The sequence below is a fragment of the Dermacentor albipictus genome, chromosome 5 (genome assembly GCF_038994185.2).
Source record: "Dermacentor albipictus isolate Rhodes 1998 colony chromosome 5, USDA_Dalb.pri_finalv2, whole genome shotgun sequence".
Taxonomy (NCBI): domain Eukaryota; kingdom Metazoa; phylum Arthropoda; class Arachnida; order Ixodida; family Ixodidae; genus Dermacentor; species Dermacentor albipictus.
This window is the reverse complement of record NC_091825.1, coordinates 16,480,558-16,507,999: the sequence shown is the minus strand read 5'-3', so window position 1 is coordinate 16,507,999 and position 27,442 is coordinate 16,480,558. Positions and strand designations below refer to the sequence as shown.

Below are 27,442 nucleotides of genomic sequence, written 5' to 3'. Positions count from 1 at the left end.
GCCCACGTGACATCGCCGATTACCTCGCCGCTACTCAGTGGAGCCCTCGACGGCCGTCCCGTTCGCCATCACCAGGCCGCTACCTGTCGCCGCAGCGCCCACCATACACTGGCCCAGCCCGGGGCCGGTCAGCGAGCCCATATCCGGAAAACTAAAAGCAGCAACCGATGGAGGTGCGGTTGCTGTTCGTCGAACTGACGAAGATCCTCCGCCGCCGACGAAGACGACGACGAAACGATCTCGACGACATAACAACGACACGCCGCCGTCCCGACGAAGTCAGGAAGGCAAGACTACACCGACGAACGACGACTTGACGACGCGACGTTCCAACTTCAGTTCAACACGACGCAGCCGTGATCCGACGCCACGACCTAACTGCAACGCCAGACAAAGAACCACCGACCTCGACGTGCTTCTCGACGGCCACGCAGTCACTGCCTTAGCCGACACAGGGGCTGATTACTCCGTCATGAGTGGACACATCGCCGCCCAGTTGAAGAAAGTTAAGACTACGTGGGAAGGCCCTCAAATTCGAACCGCTGGAGGACACCTCATCACGCCATCTGGAGTCTGCACGGCAAGAATTACCATTCATGACCGGACTTACCCTGCCACCTTCGTTATCCTCCAACAGTGTTCTCGAGACGTCATTCTCGGTACGGACTTCCTGAACCAACACGGCGCAGTCATCGACCTGAAGTCGAAGTCAATAACACTGTCGGAAGATAAAGCGATACCGCCAGAGAGCCCTCGTAGTCACCACGCCTTGAGTGTGCTCGAAGACCAAGTGAGCATCCCGCCCCGCTCCAGCATTGTTATTTCGGTCGGCACCGAAATACCCGCTGACGTAGAAGGTGTCATCGAAGGCGACCAACGCCTCCTGCTAGACCGTGAAATTTGCATCGCAAGAGGGATCGCTCGACTGCATGGAGGGAAAACTGAAGTGTTGCTGACAAACTTCAGCCCGGAGTTCAAGCACATCAACAAGGGCACGACGATCGCGTACATCGAGGATATTCTGGAAACCGGTAATGCGTTTGTCCTCTCGGATTCCGCCGCATCTACCCCGACGACCATGGTTCCCGAACCAGACTACGACATTAATCCAAGTCTCCCAGTGATTAAGCAACAGCAGCTCAGAAGTCTGCTTCGACGATACAAAGACTGCTTTTCGACGTCATCGAGGATTCGACAAACCGCAGTCGCAAAGCATCGCATAATAACCGAAGAGTGCGCTCGACCACTCCGCCAGAGCCCTTACCGAGTTTCGACGCGAGAACGCGAAGCTATAAGACACCAAGTCGACGAAATGTTGCGCGACGACATCATCCAGCCGTCGAAAAGCCCGTGGGCGTCTCCAGTTGTTTTAGTGAAGAAAAAGGACGGAACCCTACGTTTCTGCGTCGATTATCGTCGATTGAACAAAATCACGAAGAAAGACGTATACCCCCTCCCACGGATAGACGACGCATTGGATCGGCTCTGCAATGCTAAATACTTCTCATCAATGGACCTCAAATCTGGCTACTGGCAAATAGAAGTCGACGAAAGGGATCGCGAAAAGACCGCCTTCATCACGCCAGACGGCCTCTACGAGTTCAAGGTTATGCCATTCGGACTGTGTTCGGCGCCTGCAACGTTCCAGCGCGTCATGGACACAGTATTAGCAGGACTTAAGTGGCAGACCTGTCTCGTTTACTTGGATGACGTCGTCGTCTTCGCCGGAAATTTCGACGATCACCTTAGGCGGCTTGCCACAGTACTAGAGGCCATCAAGTCATCAGGGCTCACTCTGAAGCCAGAAAAATGCCGCTTCGCTTACGACGAGCTTCTGTTCCTAGGCCACGTCATCAGTAAATCCGGAGTACACCCCGACCCGCAGAAAACAGCTGCCATCACAAAGTTCCCGCAGCCCACCGACAAGAAGGCAGTGCGTAGATTCCTTGGCATGTGTGCCTACTACAGGCGCTTTATCAAGAACTTTTCACGCATCGCCGAGCCGTTGACACGTCTAACTAAATGTGATGTTGAGTTCAAGTGGGAAACGCCGCAGGCCGACGCATTTGAAGAACTCAAACGACGCATGCAGTCGCCGCCGGTACTCGCGCACTTCGACGAGTACGCCGACACAGAAATCCATACTGACGCCAGTAGCCTAGTCCTCGGTGCCGTTCTAGTTCAGAGGAAAAACGGAGTCGAACAGGTGATATCTTACGCTAGCCGGTTGCTGTCAAAAGCGGAAGGCAACTATTCTACGACCGAAAAGGAATGCCTCGCCATCGTTTGGGCTACAGCTAAATTTCGCACTTATCTTTATGGCAGGCCATTCAAAGTCGTCAGTGACCATCACACTTTGTGTTGGCTAGCGAATTTAAAGGATCCCTCAGGACGGCTGGCACGGTGGAGCCTCAGGCTACAAGAATACGACATCACTGTAACCTACAAGTCCGGACGAAAACACTCCGATGCCGATTGCCTATCGCGCGCCCCCATTGACCCGCCACCGCAAGATGACGAAGATGACGATTCCTTCCTTGGCATGATAAGCGTGGAAGATTTCGCTGAACAGCAACGGGCAGACCCGGAGCTAAAAGGCCTGGTGGAATATTTGGAAGGGCACACCGACGTTGTCCCCAGGGCATTTAAGCGCGGACTATCTTCCTTCACGCTTCAAAACAGTCTCCTCGTGAAGAAGAACTTTTCACCAGTCCGCGCCAACTACCTTCTTGTTGTCCCGTCAGGACTTCGTCCAGAAGTATTGCACGCCCTACATGACGATCCGACCGCTGGACACCTCGGTTTTTCCCGGACACTCTCGAGGATACAACAAAAGTATTATTGGCCGCGCCTGACCGCCGACGTCGCCCATTATGTCAGAACATGCCGAGACTGTCAGCGACGTAAGACACCACCGACAAGGCCAGCCGGATTACTACAGCCAATCGAGCCTCCTTGCCGACCATTCCAGCAGATCGGGATGGACTTGCTGGGACCCTTTCTGACGTCAACAACCGGAAATAAGTGGATCGTCGTGGCGACAGACTTCCTCACCCGCTTCGCTGAAACTAAAGCACTGCCGAAAGGCAGCGCAGCCGAAGTGGCGAAATTTTTTGTCGAAAACATCCTGCTTCGACATGGCGCCCCAGAAGTCCTCATCACCGACAGGGGAACGGCCTTTACAGCGGGGCTCACCCAAGCCATTCTGAAATACAGTCAGACAAGGCACAGGAGGACCACGGCCTACCACCCGCAGACGAATGGTCTTACGGAGCGGCTGAATAAGACCCTCGCCGACATGCTAGCGATGTACGTCGACGTCGAACACAAGACCTGGGATGCCGTCCTGACGTACGTGACATTTGCTTACAACACGGCGGTGCAAGAAACAACACAGATCACGCCGTTTAAGCGGGTTTACGGCAGGAACCCGACGACGACGCTCGACGCCATGCTGCCCCACGTCACTGACGAAGAGAATGTTGACGTCGCTAGCTACCTCCAGCGCGCCGAAGAAGCCCGACAGCTCGCCCGCCTACGGATCAAGAACCAACAGAGGACCGACAGCCGACACTACAACCTCCGACGTCGCTTTGTTGAGTACCAGCCCGGCGACCGTGTTTGGGTTTGGACACCGATACGCCGACGAGGACTCAGTGAGAAACTACTCCGACGCTATTTTGGACCCTACAAGGTCATCCGACGTATTGGCGCTCTGGACTATGAGGTCGTGCCAGACGGCATTTCGCATTCACAGCGGCGCCGCGCACGATCTGAAGTGGTCCACGTGGTGCGCCTTAAACCCTTTTACAGACGCTGACGACATTCTTTATTTTTTGTTGTTGTTTTCTTTGCTACGGGTGTTTTTATTTCGCTTGTATGTAGCATCGGGTCGATGCTTTTTAAGAGGGGGGTATTGACACGTGTACTTATCTTTATCGGGCGACCACGTTTCGCCGCTTGACAACTGTAATCGCACAGCGAGGGACGCGCCTGAATGTATCCGATGTTTCTGGAAAGTTATCGATGCTTCTACCCGGCTGTCTGTTGTCGCCGAACCTTGTGTTATCTGATTTCATCGCGTAACGCGAATGGTGTAGAACTTTGTGGAAGGCACACGGGTCCGAACGATTAATCTGGAACATTTGACGACTGCTCTATAAAAGCCGACGCGCTTGACCCGCTGATCAGATTTTCGACGATAGCCGACTGTGTTCGCCGCTACAGTTGTGCTTTAAGTGTAGCCTGTTTTGTGGGCACAGGTTCGCCCAATAAAAGCTAGTTTTGTCTTTCACAGTACTGCTACTGTGTTCTCTCTTCACCGTCACTACCACGTGACACTATTGTCCTCCTTGTCGCCCTCCATCGCTGCCACCCCAAAACTCGTTCGGGCTAGGTCCAGCGGGGGAAAGTGGCGTATACGCCGTATTCTTCGTTCACCATTTCCTTTCACTCTTTCCTTCTATGCGTCGCTAGCACGCCGACTGGGTGCAACACCGCCTGCGTGCTTGCCGTCCGTTCTTGCCCGCGCACTCCTGTCGTGAAAAAGGCTCGCTTGCGGTCGTCATTCCTACTGAGAAGCGTACATCTTGAAATACGCAGCAATGTGGCCACGAATGTTTGTGAGTGTTAGAATTAATATAGGCGAAACAAGAATTAGAAAAAAGTCGGCGCTCGTGGGCACCGTCTTCGATGTAGGATGAACTCGGATACAAAGAAGCATGGATCATACAATGGTGAGTGCATTTGTTTTGCGCATGTTGTAAGTTTTATCAGAAGCGATATCACCCAAGCTATATCACTCAAGCAATATCACGTGGTATACATATTACTGAAACAGGCCTGGCTAATGTAGAATGCCTGTAAAAAAATAGCTTTTTTTATTTGCAGCCTTTGAATAGTGCCTGGAGTAGAACCACGTGTAAATCTCTGTGAATTTCACCCAAATTCCAGGACTATGATTTTATCAAGCCACGCGTGCGGCCTGATCCTGCTAGTGATACCGAGGAACAACGCTTCTTCTCACTGGTATAGGTCAAGCATCATTTCCAGCTGACAGTATTTCTTTCTTTTCGTATAATAAATGCTTCTTTTACTAGTGTTCCTTGACGGAACTTCTCGGTTTCCACACTAAAAATTTCGCATGAAGGCCGCATTGTGTCTACACAGTCTGAAACTAGGCTTTTTGTGCTGCAGCAGGTTTTGCTGCAATTTTTAATTTTAAAGTGCTACGCTGACTAGGTGTGAGCTGTAAACAAAGCGGACGGATCCTGCGCATTTTATGTCTGTTCTAAATATTATGTTACACCTTGTACAAGGTATGCCATATATGTCGAAATATTAAGAAGTGTTACTTGACAAATCTCTTGCAAGAAAGTTTCTTGATTCACCCCTTCGAACTCTCTGCTCAGACTTATAATATTGTTGCAGTATGGCTATTTTTCAAATGAAAACTCTCCCACATACATTTGTCATACCAACATCTCTGACATTGTTTCTTTTCATTTTACAGTGCAAACATTTCCTCCAAGTAATGGTGAAGTCGCTATCGGATATGGTGGCAATATCAACGAAACCACTGCGTTATCGTGGTCCTCGGGGGCCTGATAAGCCCGCTGTCTTCCAAGCACTGACAAACCTGCCTACCCACGTCAGCTCCCTGCCCTGAAACCCCTGGCCAGCCCACCGTCCTTGGCACCTTGCCCAATTCCTATCCTGAGGGCAGTGCATGTAAATAAACTGTTTGAAGATAACCGAGCGTCACCCATCTAGGTCCACGGAAAATGCCTGTTTGTGAAAATGTATTCGCAAATAAACTGTCATAAACGTAAATTTCAGTATTTTTTTATTATTATTTGCAATCATATATGACTTCTGCTTCTTGACATCTTTTTGTCGAGCTTTCCTAGCTACTATTAAGGAAGACAGTAAGGGACAATTGCTAAAAAAAATGCCGCTAGCAAAATGTTTGCGGTAAGAATATGTGCGTGCTCTAAAGCCAGCATATCTAGAATATTCGTCATGCAAAGGGCATTGGCACAAAGCTGGCATTAATAATGGCAACGATATGGCTCAACACTGGTCCTACGCTGGCAGCACGATGGCTGCTGCATTGGCATAACATTGGCCCAATCTTGGCTTTAACGCTGGTCCTACGATGGCTGCTGCATTGGCAAAACATTGGTCCAATCTTGGCTTTAACGCTGGTCCTACGCTGGCAGCACGATGGCTGCTGCATTGGCATAACATTGGCCCAAACTTGGCTTTAACGCTGGTCCTACGATGGCTGCTGCATTGGCATAACATTGGTCCAATCTTGGCTTTAACGCTGGTCCTACGCTGGCAGCACAATGGCTGCTGCATTGGCATAACATTGGTCCAATCTTGGCTTTAACGCTGGGCCAGCATTGGATTGGGTTGCACTTTGCCAATATGCCAACATTGGTCCAACATTGGTACCAATTGCTGCCAGCATTGGGCCATGGTTGGACCAATGCTGGTGTGCTGCCTGGGGTACAAGGTAACACGAGCGACATTAGTTTTCAAACGGGGGAGCTCATAGAAAAACTGATTTGGAAAAACAACTCAGGAATACGAATGAAAGTAAATGTGTTGCGGGAGTGTTCGAACATCTGTACAGAAATATTATAGACTCAAACTGAGGTAAAAAGTTTGGAAACGTATCAGTCAGTATGTGACCAGTATATCAAGCAGCATGGCAACAAACAACGCTAAACGTAGTCAGAGAAACTTAGACGATCTCCTGGGTAGCGGCAATGGAGAAGAAACCGGGTCTGAGTAACTACTAAAGACGAAGTTTTAGCTCTGGCCCAACTCCGACGCGGCCTATTCAAATACGAGTAGAATGCAGAAACGCTTTTCTGAGATAACCCCTTGACCAATTTTAATGAAATTACTTACATTTGAGAGAAAAGGTTAAATTCTAGTGACCGCTGGAAGCGAAATTTCGACTCAGGGCCTGAAGTTTGCTAAACGAGTTTTTTTTTTAATTTGAAAGTTCTGAAGAAATAGAAGCACGAAATTTATGAACTAATAGCTCATGACGAAGAAGAGATCGCGGCTCTGTAAACGGCATCCATTAGACCATTCAAAGCGGAAAGAGATGGTATGTCAATATATATCATACGTAAATTTGTTATTGCGTGTACAAGGGTTCTGCAAAAGGTTTATTTTATTATTACTAAGTTTTTTTAGATTCATGTATAACACATGTATTATTAGATGCAATTCACAGGATTGTGATATCATTTTGCACCGCTTAGTTACAGAGTTTCAAACTTGGTAGTTTCATTTTCTCAAGATTTTCAATTTCTGCGAAATTTTAATGAAACATTGACAATATAAATGAAAAATTCGAAAGCATCAGTAACGAGATTATAAGCTCTTGTTTCAAATGCAACAAACCTCGTCAAATTTGGTGCAGTGGTTGCCGAGAAAAACTAATTCTCCATTTATATGTATTTAGATAGGAGCACCCGAGCTAAAGCTTTCTTTAGGTCGTAAACACGAAATCACGACAGAAACAGTTCGTGCTGCCGCAAGGGAAACCTATTTGCTCTCGAAGAGATGTCAGGATTTTTTAGAACGCTTAGGGATAAAGCAAGGTACAGAAACGGTTAAGAAACATGTGCTTGCCACCATAAAACTAGGGAAACGAGGCAACATGTATTATTAGAATCTTAGGATGCTTACGCGGCTGGCCTGTTACACTCCGCTGACTTCCTTGAAGCCCTTGGGATAAGCGATAACAAGGGGAAAGTAAACATGTCTGCCACAGGGATTAATAAGAACCCATAGGAGGTTTGGTGGCATAAAGGTAGTGAGATCACAAATCAACGGACGCGTACAATAACAAGGTTCCTAATAAGCGCCCAGAGCGTTTGATGCTGAATTTTTTCTGTAAAAAGATACAGCAGGTAATAATAGATTAGGCAAATAAAAAAAATTGAGCTTGGTGGTACATTCCTCCACCCCTCTCAAAGAGGAGGCTCATAGCATCCACTCATCCATCTTTGAGTCAAGGTGGAGGTCCGAATAAAGAGAAGTTCTAAAGTACAAATCTTAATCTTACTCTTACTCTGCCACAGGGATTAATATGAGGCCATTGGAGGTTTGGTGGCACAAAGGCACGGAGATCACAAATCAACGGAGGTACAAGAACAACGTTCATAATAAGCGCCTGGAGCGTTTGATGCTGAATATTTTCTGTAAAAAAGATACAGCAGGTAATAGATTCGGCAAAATAAGAAAAAAAATGAGCTTGGTAGCATAATCCACCACCCCTCTCAAAGAAGAGGGTCATAGCATCCATTCATTCATCTTTGAGTCAAGGTAAAGGCCCGAATGGAGAGACGAATTTTAATCTCTCTTGGGATCGATTCTGGCTTACCTATAGTCTCTGGGCTTTGTCATTAGTACTTAGTTAAGAAAAGGTGGCACTATACGCTTTTGCGCTATCGATTACCTAACAGTTTTTTCTCAATGATTAGCGTCCTTTGCCTAGTGTTGATGGCGCACTAGGCTGCTTGCAAGAAGCGAATTTTTCCATCTTGCGGGTTGGCCCAGCACCGCTCTAACAACTTGGAGGTGCCCATTGCTGACCTTCATCACTCAACAATCGTTTCTAACAACAGACAGTTGGCAAAGAATTTACTGTTTACTGACGACGAATTATCACCGTTCCATCTGTGAAACCAACCGGCTGCCTCCGAACACCTGATGTACAGTATCTTGCGCGGCCTGAAGTGATAAGAGTGCCTGTTCAACGAATGACGCCGTCGCCTTTTCGCGAGATTTTGCAGCCCATGCGCAGTGCTTGCACTAAGTGTTGGCGTGTTTGCAGAACCACCGTGTTCAGCTTGACTTGAATAAATGTCGCTCGCTGCTTGCGAACTGCCATTCCGGGGCAACACGTACAGTCTGCAAATAAGCCGTTCTTTGTCAGCCTACCAAATGTCGCACCACATAGCAGTGGCCGAAGCCCACCACCTCAAATGAACGGCATGATTTCGTCCGCCTACGATTGTATTTTCGATATTTCTTAATTTCTTAACATGCGGTTGCGCCTTCGGCAAGACTTCTAGATTGTAACAGCGCACTAGGTGCTACGGTCTACGCCTGTGATTCTGCACTCACGACTACTTATGTCTTCACAAATTTCATGCCATTCGCACCCAGCGTACTTGCTGAGCTCACACTGACGCCGGCGGTATGAGCCTTTTATCTGTGATTGCACAGCATGAGCGCTATCTTGGCGAATGCGCAGTCGTTAAGATATCTTATTTAGGCCCTCACAAAACATTACGCTAATTGGTTAACGCAATGAGCTACTAGTGATTGTATGGGCCATTCAAAAATTATTCCTGCAACTACGTGGCAGATTTTTTGATGCCAATTCCCATCATGTTTTTTGCTGTTTGCCTTCTCAGAAATTCCCGTCTGGCTGCCTCGCTTGCTGAACCAGGTAAGCACAATAAAAGGATATCACCGTCATCGCTTGTTCTGGGCGCAGGTAGTACGATGTGGAAGCCCTATGACATTTCGCACTTACTTCAGACGACCATGGTACCTCTGTAAACTTAAAAGCATCTTCCCATACGATATGGCGCTCTTGCACTGGCAAGCGCTCGAAGACCGGCGCCGTAGACAATCTTACACAGTGTTCCTAAAAATGGGTAGGTCACCTCCCGATTATCAGCCGGGTCAAATTGCGCTACACTTACGTCAGGGTTTTGCTATGCGTCCATTTGTCCCCCTGCGTTAGACGCGATGAAACCGAAAATGATAACCGGAACATAAGCCATGGTAGCAACACGTTCATGGACTCCAGCTTTCCGCCCTCCTTTCCTCTGACGGCTGTCCTTTGTGACACAGACACAGCAATCCCATCGTCTGATCCGAACATAAATCCCTCAATTGTTCCTTGACACCACCTCGCTCCCACAAAATTAGACAGTTTCGAAGTTTCTGATCGTCGGTTTTTCAGTGAAAAGTCAAAACGGAATTTCTCGCCGATGCCAAGCACAATAATGAAAAGTAGCCGCGACACGTATGAATGGCTGAGCCAGATGAGCTGAGAAGGCGTCAGCTGTGCCGCCGTTTCAGGTGAAACTGACGTACGGGAAGGGGAAAATTGCCTTGGTTTCTTACACGCAATGAAAAAAAAAAGAAACTTTTCTTATGACTATTGCATTACTTATAAAAACAGGGCTACAGCAAGCGCAATGGACAAATTTTAATTTGTACGATTTCATCATTTATATTTTGTTTAAACAGACCTCCACCCCAAGGTGGTGCGGTGACATTCGCACACGAAAAAATTAGAACTGTCGAAGTGGGCGTAGAAAAACGATATACCGTGGGTACTATACAATGGTTTCAGACCAGACAGATGCCTAGAGGATAATATGCTCATCCTCAGTGCAATGAGATATACGTAGCACAGAATCGACCTTTATGCACAGCATGTCTAGATATTAAGGGAGCCTAGGAGGTCGTAGAAAGGCAATTGTTGCGGAATATTGTCAAGCACGAAAGCACAGATGGCAATTTCAAGGAGCTGCGCAGGAAGATATATACAGACAACCGAGTACAAATTTTATGGGAAGTCAAAAAATCTAAATAAGTGGTCGAGTTTCACTAAGGGTAGAAGCAAGGATGTCCTCTGTGTCCGTTGTTGTTCTAGCTTTATATTAGGACATAGAAAGCTGACTGGAGGACAGTGAATTAGGGTTACGATTGCACAACACTGAAGCGTTACAGATACATCAGCGTATACATAAAAGATGGAAAGACTTCCTCGAGCACCTTCCAAGACAATCTGGAAATAAAGTGAAAGCGGAGTACAGCAATAATGAAACGTACAGCAATTTGTGGCCGCAATATGTATGAGGTGCTGCATGTAATCTGTAAAGGAGTAATAATACCAACGCTAACGTTTGCCAATGCTATTCCGTGCATAAGATCTGCCATCTCGTTAGGGTTGGAAATTAGTCGAAGATTGGCAGGCTTGTTGGCTCTTGGAGCCTTGGATCAAATCACAAATGAGGCAGCATAGCTCCACATATGAGTTGGGTCTCTTAAGCCTGAGAAGCAGGGAACAAAACTAGCAAATAATAATACTCAGGAACGTGGAACAAAATAGATGACGGGCTAAAGTGGACATGTCTCTTTATCTTAAATTGTGGACACAGAATAGAGGAAGAGTTCAAGAATGTTGCCAACCAAGTACAGGGTAATTGACTGCGCACATGGACAACCAGAAAGAGAGAGAGAAACAGAGACAGTGAATTGTATGCAATGAATAGAAACAAAAACAGGCCATGGAGATTTACAACAATGACAAGACAAAAAGTCGAAGGGAAGGTCTGTAAAGTAACATAAAGGGCAGTGCGTTGCTATTTCAGGCTCAATCTGGTTGCTAAAGACTAAAACGCACCCCAGCAAGTATTCGCAACAACACGCTGCTTGTGTATGCTGTCGCAAAATCCAGGGCCCATTAAGCACATCCTAGCGGAATGCAAAGGGAGTCACCCAGTGAGACCAGTAGCTCCCATACAACTGGGGCAAAAACATCTACCAGTCAGCAGCCGAGATAAGCCAGTGCCATTCAGAGTATTTGTGGGAAAAGAAACAGCGATGACATTGATTCGGGTAGATCTGTTACAGGCCTAGGCAGCGGTAGAAGGTAGAGAAATCTTGAGGAAGAGAAAGAAGGCGCTGTTTCACCCGAAAGGCGAAGCATCGATTGTGATATGAAATTAGTAGAGAGTTATACGAAGTAAGGATAGCAGTTTTATCGGCTGTATAAAGTTAGAAACATCGGCTTACTAAGTTAACAAGCGTTGTGTCAGCACGCAAGAAAACCGTAACACGTGACACCCTATGAGCGCGGACACTGGATGCCAAAACGGTGGTGTGAGCAAGCGCGGCAGCAGCAGCGAGCGAAGTGACCTTCGCGCGGTCTGTCGCTTCAAGGCAAAAGCGGCGAGCACACAACGTACACAAATGTATTAGTGGCTTGCAAATCCTTTTCACTGTACGGCGCCCGCAACCACGCGCGGCAGGGCATAGTGCTGATTTGTTGGCAGAATTGAAGCCATCTCCCCCTCCCTTCCGTGCTGCCTCCCCGCTCTGCTCCATATATGGCGCGCGAGATTCAGTTCCCCTTGCGCCCGATCCCGAAATGCGCACTTTCTTGTGCAGCACGACACCGCCCCCCTCCAGGAGACGGAAAACGGCGCGTTTGCTATCCGCTTTCCGCTCTCGCGCGCCAAACTGAGCCAAGATCGCCGGCTTCCCTTGCGTGCTTTCACTCAAACGTACAGCATAGGACGCGTGGTGGCGGCGTTATCCCTCCGGGACTTGCACATCACGGCGATGGCGACGCCGATGGCAAAAATGCGCCTGGTGTATCCAAATAATTGCTATCTCAATGCAAAGATTAAGGGGATGTATAAAAATGCCAGAATGAAAAACATGTTTACCACAGCTGATAAACTAAATCAGGATAAGTGACTATTCATGACCGCCCCCCTTCATAGTAGTTGTCAATAAATCACCACCATTTTCCTCACGAGACTGGTGGTTCCTTTGCATGCATTGCCTTTTTTCGAGACCACACGAAACACGACACCTGTTCTCTCGTATTTTCCCAGATGTCCTGCCCATGCTTTAGTTGCAGAAACGTCTGTCGAGTTGCTCTTCTCGAAATCTGCTTTTCCCGGTCGCGACTACGCAGAAGTACTAACAGAGTACGACTAATGCACGAGCACGCAAAGTGTGCACTTTGCTTCATTTGTCTGTATCATTATTATTATTATTATTATTATTATTATTATTATTATTATTATTATTATTATTATTATTATTATTATTTGAATAGACTGTTCCACTTGGGACTGTTACAGGACTGAGTTTATATGCAAGAAGATGCAAATTAGAACCAATAATAAAAGAGGCGAGCAATCAGGTTTAAATATACAAGGAATCAAAACATTCATAAGCGGACACATAGAGCCCGGAGCATGAGAGACCGAAGAGAGCCGCCAAGTGTGGCCACGAAGCATGCGTTCGTACGCATCGCAAAGCCGTCATTTATACAATCGTACAAGAGCACTCATCGACGAAGTAGCGACAGAAAGCATAAATGTCTGCACTACGCCAAAACTGGTAAATTCTCCGAAATAAGCGCTCTCTCCATTCGTCTCTTGCAGTGCCGCGCCAAGGCACTGGGCTCGTTACTGGCTTGTCCACGGTTCGAATCGCATGTTTGATAACCTCTGTAGTTTAGATCTTCATATTTTCTGCTTCTCATAAATGATGCATTTTCTCCTTTTGACTTCTGCATTACATGTTCTTTCTTTATGTTTTCCCGTGAGGTCTGACATGGTCCTTACGCTGTGGAGGTTTCTACCTCGTCGTGAAAGACGAAGCTCGGCGGGAGCGGGCGCTTGGGTAAACGCCCCGCCGCTCGCCAATGAATAATGACGCATTGGTACTGCAAACTTATGTTATTATACGGTACTTATTTCGAGGGCACGCTGTAGTTCACCGCTCGGTAGCACAAATATAGCGTACCAATGTGGCACGCACACCTCCTGTCAACCATGGCTCTGCCAGAACGCAGATGACGCCCTGCGAAGCGGCAGACGTTATGTTACGTGCGCCAAAGTGACGCGCGTGAACTTTCGACGACAAAGGAAAGAAGGAATAATTTTATTGAAAGGGGTTCGGGTGAAAGGTAATGAGCTCGATGGATGGGGCGCCAAGTTCAGGGCTCTAATAGCTGCTGCCGCCTGCCTGACGTGATCCAAAAGCGCAAGCTGCACCTGCGGGTCAGAGCTGGCGAGTTGTGCCTCCCTTTACTCCAAAGTGTTCGATAATGCAAATGTACCTAAAAAGGTATTTCAATTTGGTGGTCTATTTTAGCAGCCCAACGAATTGCGATATTGCGATCGAGGACGTGTTCAGGGAGGCACTCGTCAACATTCTCCTGTCGCTGCCAATTACTGTTTCTACTGCCAGCCTCCAGCTGTACCGGGAAGCGTCCACATACAAAATATTTGTTTTGTTTTTTAGGTGTTTACGGAGCCATCTTACTCTCTTTCCGATTTTTGTTTGGTTTGGGCCCTATTCTTGGGCAGGGGAGAGACCGAGATCTTGCATCGGACGCGATCCGGGATTGCCACCAGTACCTCGTCCAGGTTCGGTGGGTACGGTGGGAATCCCACACCACCGAGAATCCCTCTCCCCGGCCTCGCCTGGCTTAAACGACTTGTCTGCGTGGTCAGAACCGCTGTATTTAGCTTTGAGTAGGTATTATGTATTGCGAGCTTTAATAGCTTTTGGGTTTGTGTGCCTACCGGTAGCTCTAATAATAGACTCGATATTTGCTTCTTCACTTTTGCTTAGTTTGTGGAAAGGTAGAGTGTACGCTGTCTTAATCACTACAAGGGCCTGTACTAATCTAATTGTATCCACCTCCGTCATTCCTTTCTTGTGATACGTTATTTTTTGTATCATTCTGTCAACTTGTGCCGTCACTGATTTTTACACGTTTATTGTGTGGTCTGCTCTTCCGTTATTCTGAACCCAGTAACCCAGAATTCTTACGTCTATGTCTGTACGTCTATGTCTGTACGTCTATCTTTTTTCATGTACCCTGATAATTTTGGATTTATCTGGGTCCGCTTTTGATGGTTTTTAGCTAACCGGGGTGGAGGGGGGGGGGGGGGCGTTTATTTATTGCCCTGTTCAATCCTCCTACGGCTTCGTTAACGTACTGCCTCTGTATTCTCAGTTCTCCGGCGAAAGCTTTATTTCCGTCATAAAATCGCCTAAAATCGGTATACCTGCCCTGTTTTCCTGAACCTGGGTCTTCAATTGCTGTATTAGTTCGCTGCTCTGCGACGAGGTGCCGAATGTGTTTTTGTCCATCCCTTCGCTTGTTTCTGTTTTCTCCTCGTGTGTAGGACGCTTTTGCGCTTTTTTCTAACTCTCGTTGGGACTGCCTACCGACCCTCAGTTTTGCCACGTTTTAACGGCATTTTCGAATGTTTTCTCCATTGATGACATTGCCTATTGATACTCTTTGCGTTCCACGGCCATTTGACTTCTAAGCTGTTTACTTTCTTGTGGTAATCTTTTATTATCTTCTATAATTTTCCAATACTGATGCTTATCAGTTATTGGAGCACTGGCAGACACTACCCTCACCCAGCTCACCTGGTTGGTTGTCGGGCCGGCGGCTGCTGCTTCTTCCTCTGTTTTCTCAGTCTGGGGGGAGCTCTTCTCTCCGCTGCTACAAGCTTCGTTCTTCAGGCTGGGTTTCCCGGGGGTGTCCTCGGGTCTATTGGCTTTAGTTGGTTGTTGCCGGCTCCTTGATCTTGATCGCGATCTTGACGGCGATCTGGATCCCTGCCAGCTCTGTTGCGCCGCTTCCTCTCACTCCAAGTGAAACCACCGGTGAGGTTTTTGCCGGTGCTGCGCGAGCTGAGGGAATTCTCTCTCCGAGTTGGTCCATCCAGTTTTTCTTCGGGGCTGCTCCACTCGCGATATTTGGGGAGGCACGTTTTTCAGTTTCTTTCTGCGCGTGCTCCTCACCGCATATGGCGCAGTTCCAGGCACATTGGTGTCTTTGGTTCAGATTACATGCCCCACACTGGGAGCACACGTTGGCGTTCGGAGCCGGGCACACGTCGGTTGGATGTCCTGTGGACTGACAGATCTTGCGAACTTGTATGATGGGCTTATAGGGGTAATAGACCGCCTCTGCACTCATGAAATAGACACACCTCGGCAGTACGTTGCCCGTAGAAGATATTATTGCTGACTTCGAAGAGCCCAGCATGCTGGCTCTCTGTATGTCCACCCCTTGAGTCCGGATTCATAGGTTGATCATAAGTTCGGCCTGGGTGGTTCCGGGCGGTAGTCCTTGAACGATACCTCGCAAGACGTCCTCAGGGTCTGCTACGTACGCGTTAAAGGGGTGAATCTGTCCTCTGATTTTTAGCTGACTGACCTCTCTCAGCCTGACCGCCACTTGTTCGTGTGGTGTGGATGTGTGTGGGGGCGGACCCGCAAAAAAAAAGTGTCACATCCGAAACTGTTCCGGCAGGCCTCTATCACTGCCACAGAGAGCTCTCATCCGAGCAGATTCTTGACTATGAGGCCTTTGTGCGGTCTCAGAATAACCTTTATAACCTTTTTTGGGAGGGGCGGCGGGCCGCGGCGTATCTACGGCGGAAATTGCGCTTGGTTTGGTTCTCTCCTCCTGCAGCGGCGGACGAGTTTCCCGGTGATTTTTCATTTTTAAGGCGGAAGCCTTCAATCGCTCATTATCAAGGTCATCTGCAGAAACTGTCACAGCGTTCCAGCCTCCCGACTGGTTTCCTCTGTGTCGTGACCTCACTGTCGCTAGGCGCAGGTGTGCGCCTCCTGATTGGCTCGCGGGTGTGATGTCAGCATCGTCAAGTGCGGGTGTTGGGGTGGTTCGGCGCCACGCGGGATGACTCATCACATCGACACGCATGGCGGCCGTGTGTTCGACGGTGCACCCTGGCGTCACTGTCGTCAGGCGCTTGAGATGACCTTCCGATTGGGCGCTGTGTGGCCTGACGACACTGTCACGAGGCGCGCGTTGCGACCGTCTTCTTCGGTGTGATGTGGCTGCCGCGGCGGCGATAGTTTGCTTTGCGGTATCGTGTGGGAAGGATGCCTCGTCTCGCCAAACCAATGTCTCCCAACATGTGACGCGCAGCAGCCGCTGAACGCAAGCGGCGATCAAGGGAGGCTGAGCGTGTACGTCGCATGCATTAGGGCGGCGAGGCCCTTCCGACACCACAAAGTCCAGGGACGCGACGGGCCAACGCAAGAGACGCAATGCGTTTGAAGCGACTCGCTGTATCTTCGGGTACCAAGGCCAATGAAGCTCGGAAGCGCCGTGACCATGGCAAGCCGAGCAAGTACAAGTCAATCGAGCAAAGTGGATGATGAGGATGGCCAACTACACCCATCCACCACCGTGGAAGACCCGTCTCCTCCCTGTTGCACTAACGGTACTGCAACATTTCGGCGCTTCAAAGCAGTCATCCTGGATGTGGAACCACTAAAGCCCAAGGTGTTCACCGGCCATGAGTTGCAAGCCGACATCCTCCCAGATGACAGCTGTGATATGATGGACTCAAAAGACATCGAAACGATAGACATAGGCGTAAACGACGTTGCAGGCATTTAATAAACAAACTAATATTCACATAGGAGTGTACGAGTTGCGTGCCTCCGTGGTGTTTTGGCGCAACAAATCGCCATTGGCAAGGTGCCAGGCTTCCGCCGTTTTACACTTTAGTCTGGACAAAGTGTCTCCCGCTTTTTTTTTCTTTTCAGTTCCCTTCTCGAGTTCTTTTTCACTTGTTTGATTTTTGTTTTTTGTCTGCGTGAAAGAACGGTGTGCCAGCCGTCGTTCGCCACGCACGAGACCCGCGTCGGCGTTCTTCTCGTTGCCGAGAGACGCGTCGCTCAACGCCCGCGCTGCCTCATTTGATTCCACTCTTTGCGAGTCGCTACTCGCTTGGTTTTCATGGTTCTACGACGCCCGAGAAAGACCGGGGCAGCTCCTCGTCGACTTCCACATGGTCGAAAAATATTTTGGCCTCCTTAGGCATGCTGTCGATCGCAGCTTTCCGCCGGGCAAGGTCTACAGTTAGGCTTACTTGTTTCTTGCCAAATACGTGGGTTTCCGCGCTCAAAAGTCCAAATGTGAAGTAAATATCGCTCACCTTTGGCTTCTTACTTGGTGAGAGAGTGTCCGAAAAAGTCTGTTTTATGGTTGTCAGAAAGTCCACGCACACACGCTCGTCGCCGCACATGCGAGCGTCCCCGCGCTGCGCCGCCGACCGAAGCCGTTGTTCCGAAGCTCCATCTGCGCAACTAATTTTTTCTTATGTTGATAAGTCCTCGTGAAGCGGGTTAAGGTCTCAGATATTGGAGTCATTCGGATCCTCTCAACTTCACGCAAAAGAATATCGGTGAAATTTCGGTGAATACCGGGTTTCGGTGAAATTTCCGCCTGAAATCGTTTCAAGAAGCGGAGCCCAATGTGATCCAGTCGTCACTGATCTGTGCCACCTGGCGTTTCCGTTGAAAACAAAGAACTTCCGTTTCGCCATAGCGGACTCTGTATCGGCCGTTACGACCCCGTTTGAACGGAAGATAAGCGGCGTTAAGGCGGGAGGAAGCACGTCATTTACCTTGGTACCTAGCCAAACGTCCTGAAGAAGCAAGAGCCCGCAGCGAAAATTCTACACAAATATGTCTCCAGTAAATGTCCCGAGATCTCTCGCTGGGGACTTTCTGGCTCTCGTAAATACTAGACTCTCGTCTTAGACCACCCATTTCTGTGCCACAATAGCAAACAACGTTGTCAGGTTCACTCTGTGCAAAATCATTTTCTACTATGGTCCGATTGCGATCGAAACCGCATCCTTTGTATGTTGACCAGTCACTTCTCCTCAGATTACGAATTATTCACTGTATCGGTACGGCTGAACCGAAAGATTCAACGGCATTCTTCCTAACAAGCTTGCAAAACATGTGCCGCTCCTGTTGCACGGACGTTTTTCAGACAGCGTCTCCTAGGCAACTACCAGATTCTCACCGTTCTTTCTTCGTAACAGCTGGGAGCCCTCCAGCACCATCGACACGATACTACGAACCATCGTGACCTTGCTTGGTGATCAAGTGATCCTGGGGACGCTCACAATGCTTAGAAATACCGACATCTCGCTCTTCACCTGAAGTGCGCTGATCAATGCCGCCGAAAAACAGCTGAACGACGGGAGCGCATATACTTATCTTTTCGGCCATTACCCTTTGACTCCATTGTGCTGCTGTGTGTCCCACCTGCTGCTCGGGGCCGTCCGTTTAAAATCCTTTCAAATTACCGTTGTCTCTACCGAATGGCTGCAAAACTTCCCCAATTACTTCCACAGTTCATCCTGCAATCTCTGCCGTCGCTGCTGAGAGGCTGAGACCCGGCCCAAACCATATTAGCATTAGCCTACCAGGTCATCACCGTAGATTACCAGGTTGGCTAGATTCCAACACTGGGAGTGATTGTACTAAGGAAGAGTGACACTACGAAATTTCACGTAGCCATCGTGTGGCTAGGAGCCAGTTATCTAACTTTGCTGAGCGGTGGTAGTGCTGCTGCGTTTCTTGCTGCTATTTGAAAAGCCGAATAAACCCATTTGCATGTGATACTATGAAAGACTGGCAAAGTGTCACTCATGGGACACTATTACCGTAACTTCTTACCTGTACTGCTCAATGCACGCCAGCACGTGAGCGGCCGTGGTACCGGGCGCAAGGTACATGGTGGTCATGCCCTCCAATATGCCGCAGATCGAGAAGCTGACGTGTCCGAAGGCGTGGTACAGCGGCAAAGCGCAGCACATCACGCTCCGCTGTGCAAAAATACACGTTCCACTTCCTTAAGAATGTGAGCGTATGAAATGATATTGCGCTGAGTCAGCGGGGGTTGCACAACACAGGAAAATTATCTAATAAGAGTTACTCATCTTTGAACATAAGGAAGCTCTTCTGACAAAAGGTTTTAGGGCATTCGCCCTAGAGTTTGTTTGCCAGCAGGTATAAATTGTACTTTTCACGCAGCTAGGCCTCTCCGCAGGGCTAATATCAGCTACGCAAGAGTTAGTGCTGCAGTACATTTGGACTAACTTAGGTAAGTTAATCGCAAATAGAATCAGCAATACCTTAGACTTCGGTCAACCAAAGGACCAGGCAGGATTCCGTAAAGGCTACTCAACAATAGACCATATTCACACTATCAATCAGGTGATAGAGAAATGTGCGGAATATAACCAACCCTTACATATAGCCTTCATTGATTACGAAAAAGCGTTTGAGTCAGTCGAACCCTCAGCAGTTATGAAGGCATTAGGAATCAGGGTGTAGATGAGCCATATGTAAAAATACTGGAAGATATGTATAGCGGCTCGACAGCCACCGTAGTCCTCCATAAAGAAAGCAACAAAATCCCAATAAAGAAAGGCGTCAGACAGGGAGATACGATCTCTCCAGTGCTATTCACAGCATGTTTACAGGAGGTATTCAGAGACCTAGAGTGGGAAGAGTTGGGGGTAAAAGTTGATGGAGAATACCTTAGCAACTTGCGATTCGCTGATGATATTGCCTTGCTTAGTAACTCAGGGGACCAATTGCAATGCATGCTCACTGACCTGGAGAGGCAAAACAGAAGGGTGAGTCTAAAAATGAATCTGCAGAGAACTAAATTAATGTTTAACAGTCTCGGAAGTGTACAGCAGTTAACGATAGGTAGCGAGGCACTGGAAGTGGTAAGGGAATACATCTACTTAGGGCAGGTAGTGACCACGGATCCGAATCATGAGACTTAAATAATCAGGAGAACAAGAATGGGCTGGGGTGCGTTTGGCAGGCATTCTCAAATGATTAACAGCAGGTTGCCACTATCCCTCAAGAGAAAAGTATATAACAGCTGTGTGTTACTAGTACTCACGTATGGGGCAGAAACCTGGAGGCTTACGAAAAGGGTTCTGCATAATTGAGGACGACGCAATGAGCTATGGAAAGAAGAATGATGGGTGTAACGTTAAGGGATAAGAAAAGAGCAGATTGGCTGAGGGAACAAACGCGGGTAAATGACATCTTAGTTGAAATCAAGAAAAAGAAATGGGGCAGGGGCCGGACATGGAGGGAAGATAAATGATGGTCATTAAGGGTTGCGGACTGGATTCCAAGGGAAGGGAAGCGTAGCAGGGGGCGACAGAATGTTAGGTGGGCGGATGACATCAAGACCTTTGCAGGGACAACATGACCACAATTAGTACATGACCGGGGTAGTTGGAGAAGTATGGGGAGGCCTTTGCCCTGCAGTGGGCGTAACTAGGCTCATGATGATGATGATGATGATGAAGTTTCCCGGACGAAGGCGGACGGAAACACGTGAACGTTTTTCTAGTACAAATTTTTCAACAATATCAACGCGGTTCGCTTACAAAGCCAGAGGCATTCTTGATGCGGGCATCTGCTTATGCTACAACTGCTCACAAACACATAGAAATACACATAGTAAGCAAACAATAGTCGTCATAGCCTGTTCATTCTCGCTCTTTTTTTTTTGTCCTGTTGTTTGGCTAGTTATGCTTGCTTGTAATTTTTAAGCCAATACGCATCAGTAAAAAGCTTGACACCAAACAACCATTGTAAGGCCTAGTTGCTACACGTCAAGAACCCATGGTATGAAATTGATTTTATCGAAGCTTTTTAACCCACATAAGACAGCCTTTGGAATATTTCAACCTAACTTGAATGACGCACAAAGTTAAAATACAGTCAAATTTTTAAAGCGAAGCACCATTCTCTTTCTTTTCATTAGGCGAATGCTGACTGGTCAGCGACAAAAGGAAATGAAAATTAATATGCGTTGAAAATTTGAATTTTACTGACATTTGTAGCAGTTTTTCACTAGGTCACCAATTTAAAGAAGTGGAAAAACAGCCTTGTAACTGCAACAGGTAAGCACATATTGAAATTTGTAAACTCAAATTACAGAATGATAATTGTTTTCAATCCAATCACACTTAACGCTCTCTGCGACGACAAATGGTAAATAGCAAATTTGCAGAAATAACATCCGCACAGTAACCTTTTTTCCGCAAGAAGGAAAGTAGCATCGTGCTGTCGGTTTCAAACCTTCTATTAGTGGTGAGTAGAAAGCTGTGTTGTTGACCCTGTCTTAACGTTAAGGTCGAATCAAATCAATCAAATCATTTTATCTCCGTTTGTTGCTGACATACACGGATAGGCGAGCTGCAGAGAAAGCCGTTCTTGACAACTTGACTATGCTGCAGCCCCTGATACATTTTCCTCACAGCAGCAGCAGCTACAGCATCAGCTGCTCTCATACATACATACAAACAGACAAAGCATACAATTGCACGCATACAAATATACAAACGCATGTGACTTCTATATAAGCAAGAACACACTGTATGTGACCGGCGAAAGAAATAAATGAATAATAATTCTCGAAATAAATGATCCAGATCGGTCGCAAAAACAAATAAATAAATAATCAAATAACAGGCGTAGTATCAAGTGCAAACTCTTTTTCCGATCCAGATCATCCGCGGATCTTACGTTAGGTACACGTTAACGGGCCGATATTCAGAATGTGATACGAATTTATTAGAGATGAGGTGTAAATATCAAACATTGTTCGCACAAATATAATCGAAGAATGGGCACGGAGCAAGCCTCAGCGCACCTTATTCGAGAATGGTGTTTCTTTTATTCGACCTGGCCTGGGCCAAAAATGCAATGAGCATTTCTTCGGATATTTAATTTATGTGCAACCCTTTGCCTATGTTTATACATGCTACATACTTATATTATACCTCTCTGTTCTTGAATTTGCGCTGTTGGTCTAACGTAGATTGCGTTAATGCTCTAATAAATTTTGCTGTAGCAATAGAATCGGTTGCAGACTGAATCAGATGCATCGGACACCATATCCTATTATAGTTGGGCATATTTAGGTTGAGAATAAATTGTGAACTGTATAATAAGGGTATACCGTGTTTCGAAAGCGAATGCCGTAAGCCAATGGCCGTGCCTGTTATTCGTGTTAATATTGCTTTGATATGCGTGGATATCCTAGAACATATGTGAGCTAAAATAATGACACCCAGGCATTCAAATTGGCCAACTATATCTATGTGCCGTGAATTGAGCACAATATCTGCATGGACAGACAACGATAATTTTTTTTGGTATCAAGATAACTATATTTGTTTTTGTGTCAATTACAAACATAGAAATTGAATTCGGCCATTTGTGCAGTTAACACATTGCACTATTACGTTGGTCCATAGGAGAGTGAATATTTATTCAAGAGAAAAAATACGAGTATCTTCCTCATAAACTATGAATTTTGATATAGAGTTGGTGCTTAGGATGTTGTTAATGCATATATAGAAAAGTCCCAGTATGCTTCTTTGTCGAACATGGCAGACCACTGATTTTATTCCTAATGGTATTCCGTTGAGCAAAAGCTTGTCTTTTTGCTTGCTAATTTTCTAAGAGTGCTTAACCGTCTATACTGGAGTGGAGCAGTTTCTTTCAACGCAACTCGTGGTTAAAGAGGGCGAACTCTTTTGAAAAATTTGCAAGTACGCCAAACACCAAGGATATTCTTTAAAACTGATCGAGAATGTACTGTTTTGTTATAGCAGTGCTAACCGTGTGCATTTGTTCTTGCGAAAACAGCAGTGATGTAGCGGCAGGAAGTATTTTCTAGCGGTTTACAAAACACTGGAAGTACGGACACGGGCCTGTAATTCCCTAGAGTATTACAGTCACCGTTTTGATAAAGAACAGGAACTGTATCCACTTGCATTCTCTCTCGAAAAACGGCTGGGCATAAACACAGATTAAGAAGGGAGGTAAGAACAGGAGCAAGTATTTAGGCAACGCATTTAAGTGCCTTTATTTGCATGCCATCTGCGTCGCAACAATTCCTATGTTTGACGTATTCAGCGAATCACTTTTCTTGTACGGTGACAGGCCGCAAACATATGATTTTAGTATTGCGAACATGCAACTACTCTTCAGTGTCATCCAACAGACCAATCGCGCCAAAAGGTGCATAAAAGTTAACGAGGGCCTGCGCACTCACGAGACGTTCACTTGATATTCTCAATCGAATGCGTTGTAGCTTCCCATTGCTTGTTGTCTCCCGCCAAAGGTCTTGGCTTCGAGTGCCTTAATTACCTTCGTCCTAATTAACACAAAGACCGTGGTTTCGAATCGCAGAAAAGACCATGAATTTAAGTATTCTAATTAACCATATCCTAATTAAATGTACTTTAATTAAGTTCGACCCAATCAACACGAAAGATCGTGGGTTTGACTCCAACCAACGGTCGTGGATTCGAATCCCTTAATAAATTATCTTGTACTCAACTGTGCCTCAACTACTTGCGTCTTATTGAACAGCAAAGGTCGAGGGTGCGAGTGCCTTAATTAACTGTATCTTCATGAACTGTGCCTATTAACTTTGCTCTAATTAACACCAACGGTCGTAGGTTCTACTCCCACTAAAGGTCGATGGTTCTACCCCTATTATGTTGCCACTGACTTTTGGTGTGGTAACACCGGACGGTCCAATTTTCGTCCCATAAACTATCTAAGCCATATGCGCGATTCCGAGAGATTTATTTCCCTTCTTGGCATTTTCGTTCGAATGTGTTAATTTCCATCACTTGTTTTGTCCCACCAATATTCGTCGTTTCTACTGTCTTCATTAACCCTACCATAATTAAACGTGCCTTACTTTCCCAAATGCCTCAATTTCCCAATTTATGCCAAATGTCGGGGGCTCGACTCGCACAGAGGTCGTGGGTTCGAGTGTTTTGATTAACTTTATCCTTATTACCTGTCTTAATTGGCCTTAATTAGCACCAAATGTAGTTATTTCGAGTCGGGATTCTCTTTCGATTCTCTTTGTCGGTGACGTGCGGCACCCTGGCGTCAAGAGTTGTTGTCGAGTTCCTGCCGTAAACCAGCTTGTACGGCGGGTTCCGTGTTGTTTCTTGCACCGCCGTGTTGTAAGCCAATGTTAAGTACGGCAGGGCGGCAACCCAGATCTCATGTTTGATTTTGACGTACATAGCTAGCATGTCGGCGAGGGCCTTATTCAGGCGCTCCGTAAGGCCTTTCGTCTGCGGGTGGTAGGCAGGCTTCCTCCTGTGGCTGGTCCGGCTGTATTGCGGAATCGCTTGGGCAAGCTCCGCTGTAAAGGCCATTCCTCTGTCGGTGATGAGGACTTCTGGCGCACCATGCCGCAGCCGGATGTTCACGACGAAGAATTTCGCGACTTCGGTTGCGCTGGCTTTCCGCAGAGCTTTCGTTTCAGCGGAGCGGGTGAGGTAATCCGTCTCCACAACCACCTACGTATTTCCGGATGTTGACGTCCGAAAGGGTTCCAGCAAGTCCATCCCTATCTGCTGTATTGGTCGGGAAGCAGGCAAGCTCGACTGTAGTAATCCCGGTGGCCTTGTCGGTGGTGTCTTGCGTCGCTGACTGTATCGGCACGTCCTGACGTAATGGGCGACGTCGGCGGTCAGGCGTGGCCAGTAATACCTTTCCTGTATCCTCAATAGTGTCCGGGAGAATCCGAGGTGTCCAGTGGTCGGATCGTCATGTAGGGCGTCGAATACTTCTGGACACAACGCTGAGGGAACAACAAGAAGGTAGTTGCTGCGGGCTGGTGAGTTCTTCGCTACGAGTAGGTTGTGTTGAAGCGAGAACGAAGACAATCATTGCTTACATGCCCTAAGGACAACGTCGATGTGCCCTACCAAACACTCAGAGAAGCTTTGTAGCTGCGGGTCTGCTCGCTGCGTTCAGCGAAGCCTTCCGCGCCTAATATTCCAAGGAATGCGTCGGCATCCTCGTCATCTTGCGGCGGCCGGCAAATGGGGGCGCGTAACAGGCGATCAACCTCAGAGTATTTTCGTTACGACTTCTGGATTACAGTGATGTCATATTCTTGTAGTCTGAGGCTTCACCGCGACAGCCGCCCTGAAGGGTCCCTTAAATTACCTAGCCAACACAAGGCGTGATGGTCGCTGGCGACTTTGAATGGCCTGGCAAATAGGTAAGGGTGGAATTTTGCTGTTGGCAGAATGATGGTGAGGCATTCCTTTTCAGTCGCAGAATAATTGCCTTCCGGCTGCGACAGCGACCGGACAGCGTAAGCTATCACCCGTTCAAGTCCGTCTTTCCTATGGACTAGCACGGTACCGACGCCTACGCTACTGGTGTTAGTGTGGGTTTCGGTATCAGCATCCTCATCGAAATACCCAACTACAGCGATGACTGCATGCGTCGTTTGAGTTCTTAAAATGCGTCGGCCTGCAGCGTTTCTCACTTGAACTCGACGTCACATTTGGTTAGATGTGTCGCGGCTCAGTGGTGCGTGAAGAGTCCTTGAAAAAGCGCCCATAGTAGGCACACATGCCAAAGAATCTATGCACTGTCTTCTTGTCGATGGGCTGCGGGAACTTTGCGATGGCAGCCGTCTTCTGCGGGTGGAAGGGCACTCCAGATTTGCTGATGACGTGGCCAAGGAACATAAGCTCGTCGTAAGCGGAGCAGAACTTTTCCGGCTACAGAAGGAGCCCTGATGACTTGATGGCCTCTAGTGCTCTCGCAACCCGCCTGAGGTGATCGTTGAAATTTCCATCGAAGACGACGACGTCATCGAAGTAAACAAGACAGGTCTGCTACTTCAATGATCCTAAAACCGCGTCCATTACGCGCTGGAACGTTGCAGGTGCCGAGCAAAGTCCAAAAGACATAACCTTGAACTCATAGAGGCTGTCTGGCGTGATAAACGCGGTCTTCTCTCAATCCTTTTTGTCGACTTCCATTTCCAATAACCAGTCTTGAGGTCCATCGGGGAGAAATACTTAACATCCCAGAGTCGGTTTAAAGTGTCGTCTATGCGTGGGAGGGTGTGCACGTCGTTCTTGGTGATTGTGTTCAAGCGGCGATAATCGACGCAGAAGCGCGGACTTTCATCCTTCTTCTTTAATAAGGCCAAAGGAGACGCCCATGGGCTTTTCTACGGCTGGATGATGTCGTCGAGCAGCATTTCTTTGACTTGTTACCTTATAGTTTCTCATTCTCGCGTCCAACCTCGGTAAGGGCGCTGGCGTAGTGCTCGAGCGGATTCTCAGGCTATTAGGCGATGATTTGCAATGGGTGTTTGTCGAATCCTTGATGACGTCGACAACCAGTCTTTGTATCTTCGAAGCAGACTTCTTAGCTGTTGCTGCTTAATCATGGGGAAACTTGGATTGATATCGTGGACTGATTCGAGAACAATGGCATCGAGGTAGATGCGGCTGTATCGGAGAGGACAAACACATTGCCGGTTTGCACAGTTTCCTCAAGGTATACGATCGCCATGTTCTTGTTGACGTCCTTAAAGTCCTGGCTGAAGTTGGTGAGGATCTCATTCGCTTTTTTTTTTCATGCAGTCGAGCGATCTCCCTCGCGACGCAATCATTACGATAAGCAGTAGACGTTGATCGCCCCAATTAACGCCTTCTATGTCTGCAAGTGTTTCGGTGCCGACGCAAATTAAAAATGCTGCAGCGAGGTGGGATGCTTACTTGATCTTCAAGCAAGCTCAAACCTTGGCGATTACGAAAGATCTCCGGTGGTATCACTTAATCTTCACACAGGTCGATGATTGCGCCGTGTTGGTTCAGGAAGTCCATGTCGCGAATGAAGTCTCGTGAGCACTGTTACAGGATATCGAAGGTGGTAGGGTAAGTCCGGCCGTGAACGG

General features: G+C 47.5%; 1 protein-coding gene across 2 annotated transcripts in view; it reads right to left on the bottom strand.

The window, feature by feature from the left end:
* LOC135906571 (medium-chain acyl-CoA ligase ACSF2, mitochondrial-like) overlaps window positions 1-27,442 on the bottom strand; it is a 467,079-nt gene that overhangs the window by 129,323 nt on the left and 310,314 nt on the right. For both annotated transcript variants that reach the window (XM_065438015.1, XM_065438016.1), the window contains one exon: window positions 19,336-19,484. In XM_065438015.1, the coding sequence (XP_065294087.1) occupies window positions 19,336-19,484 (149 nt within the window). The remainder of the gene's footprint in view (window positions 1-19,335; window positions 19,485-27,442) is intronic.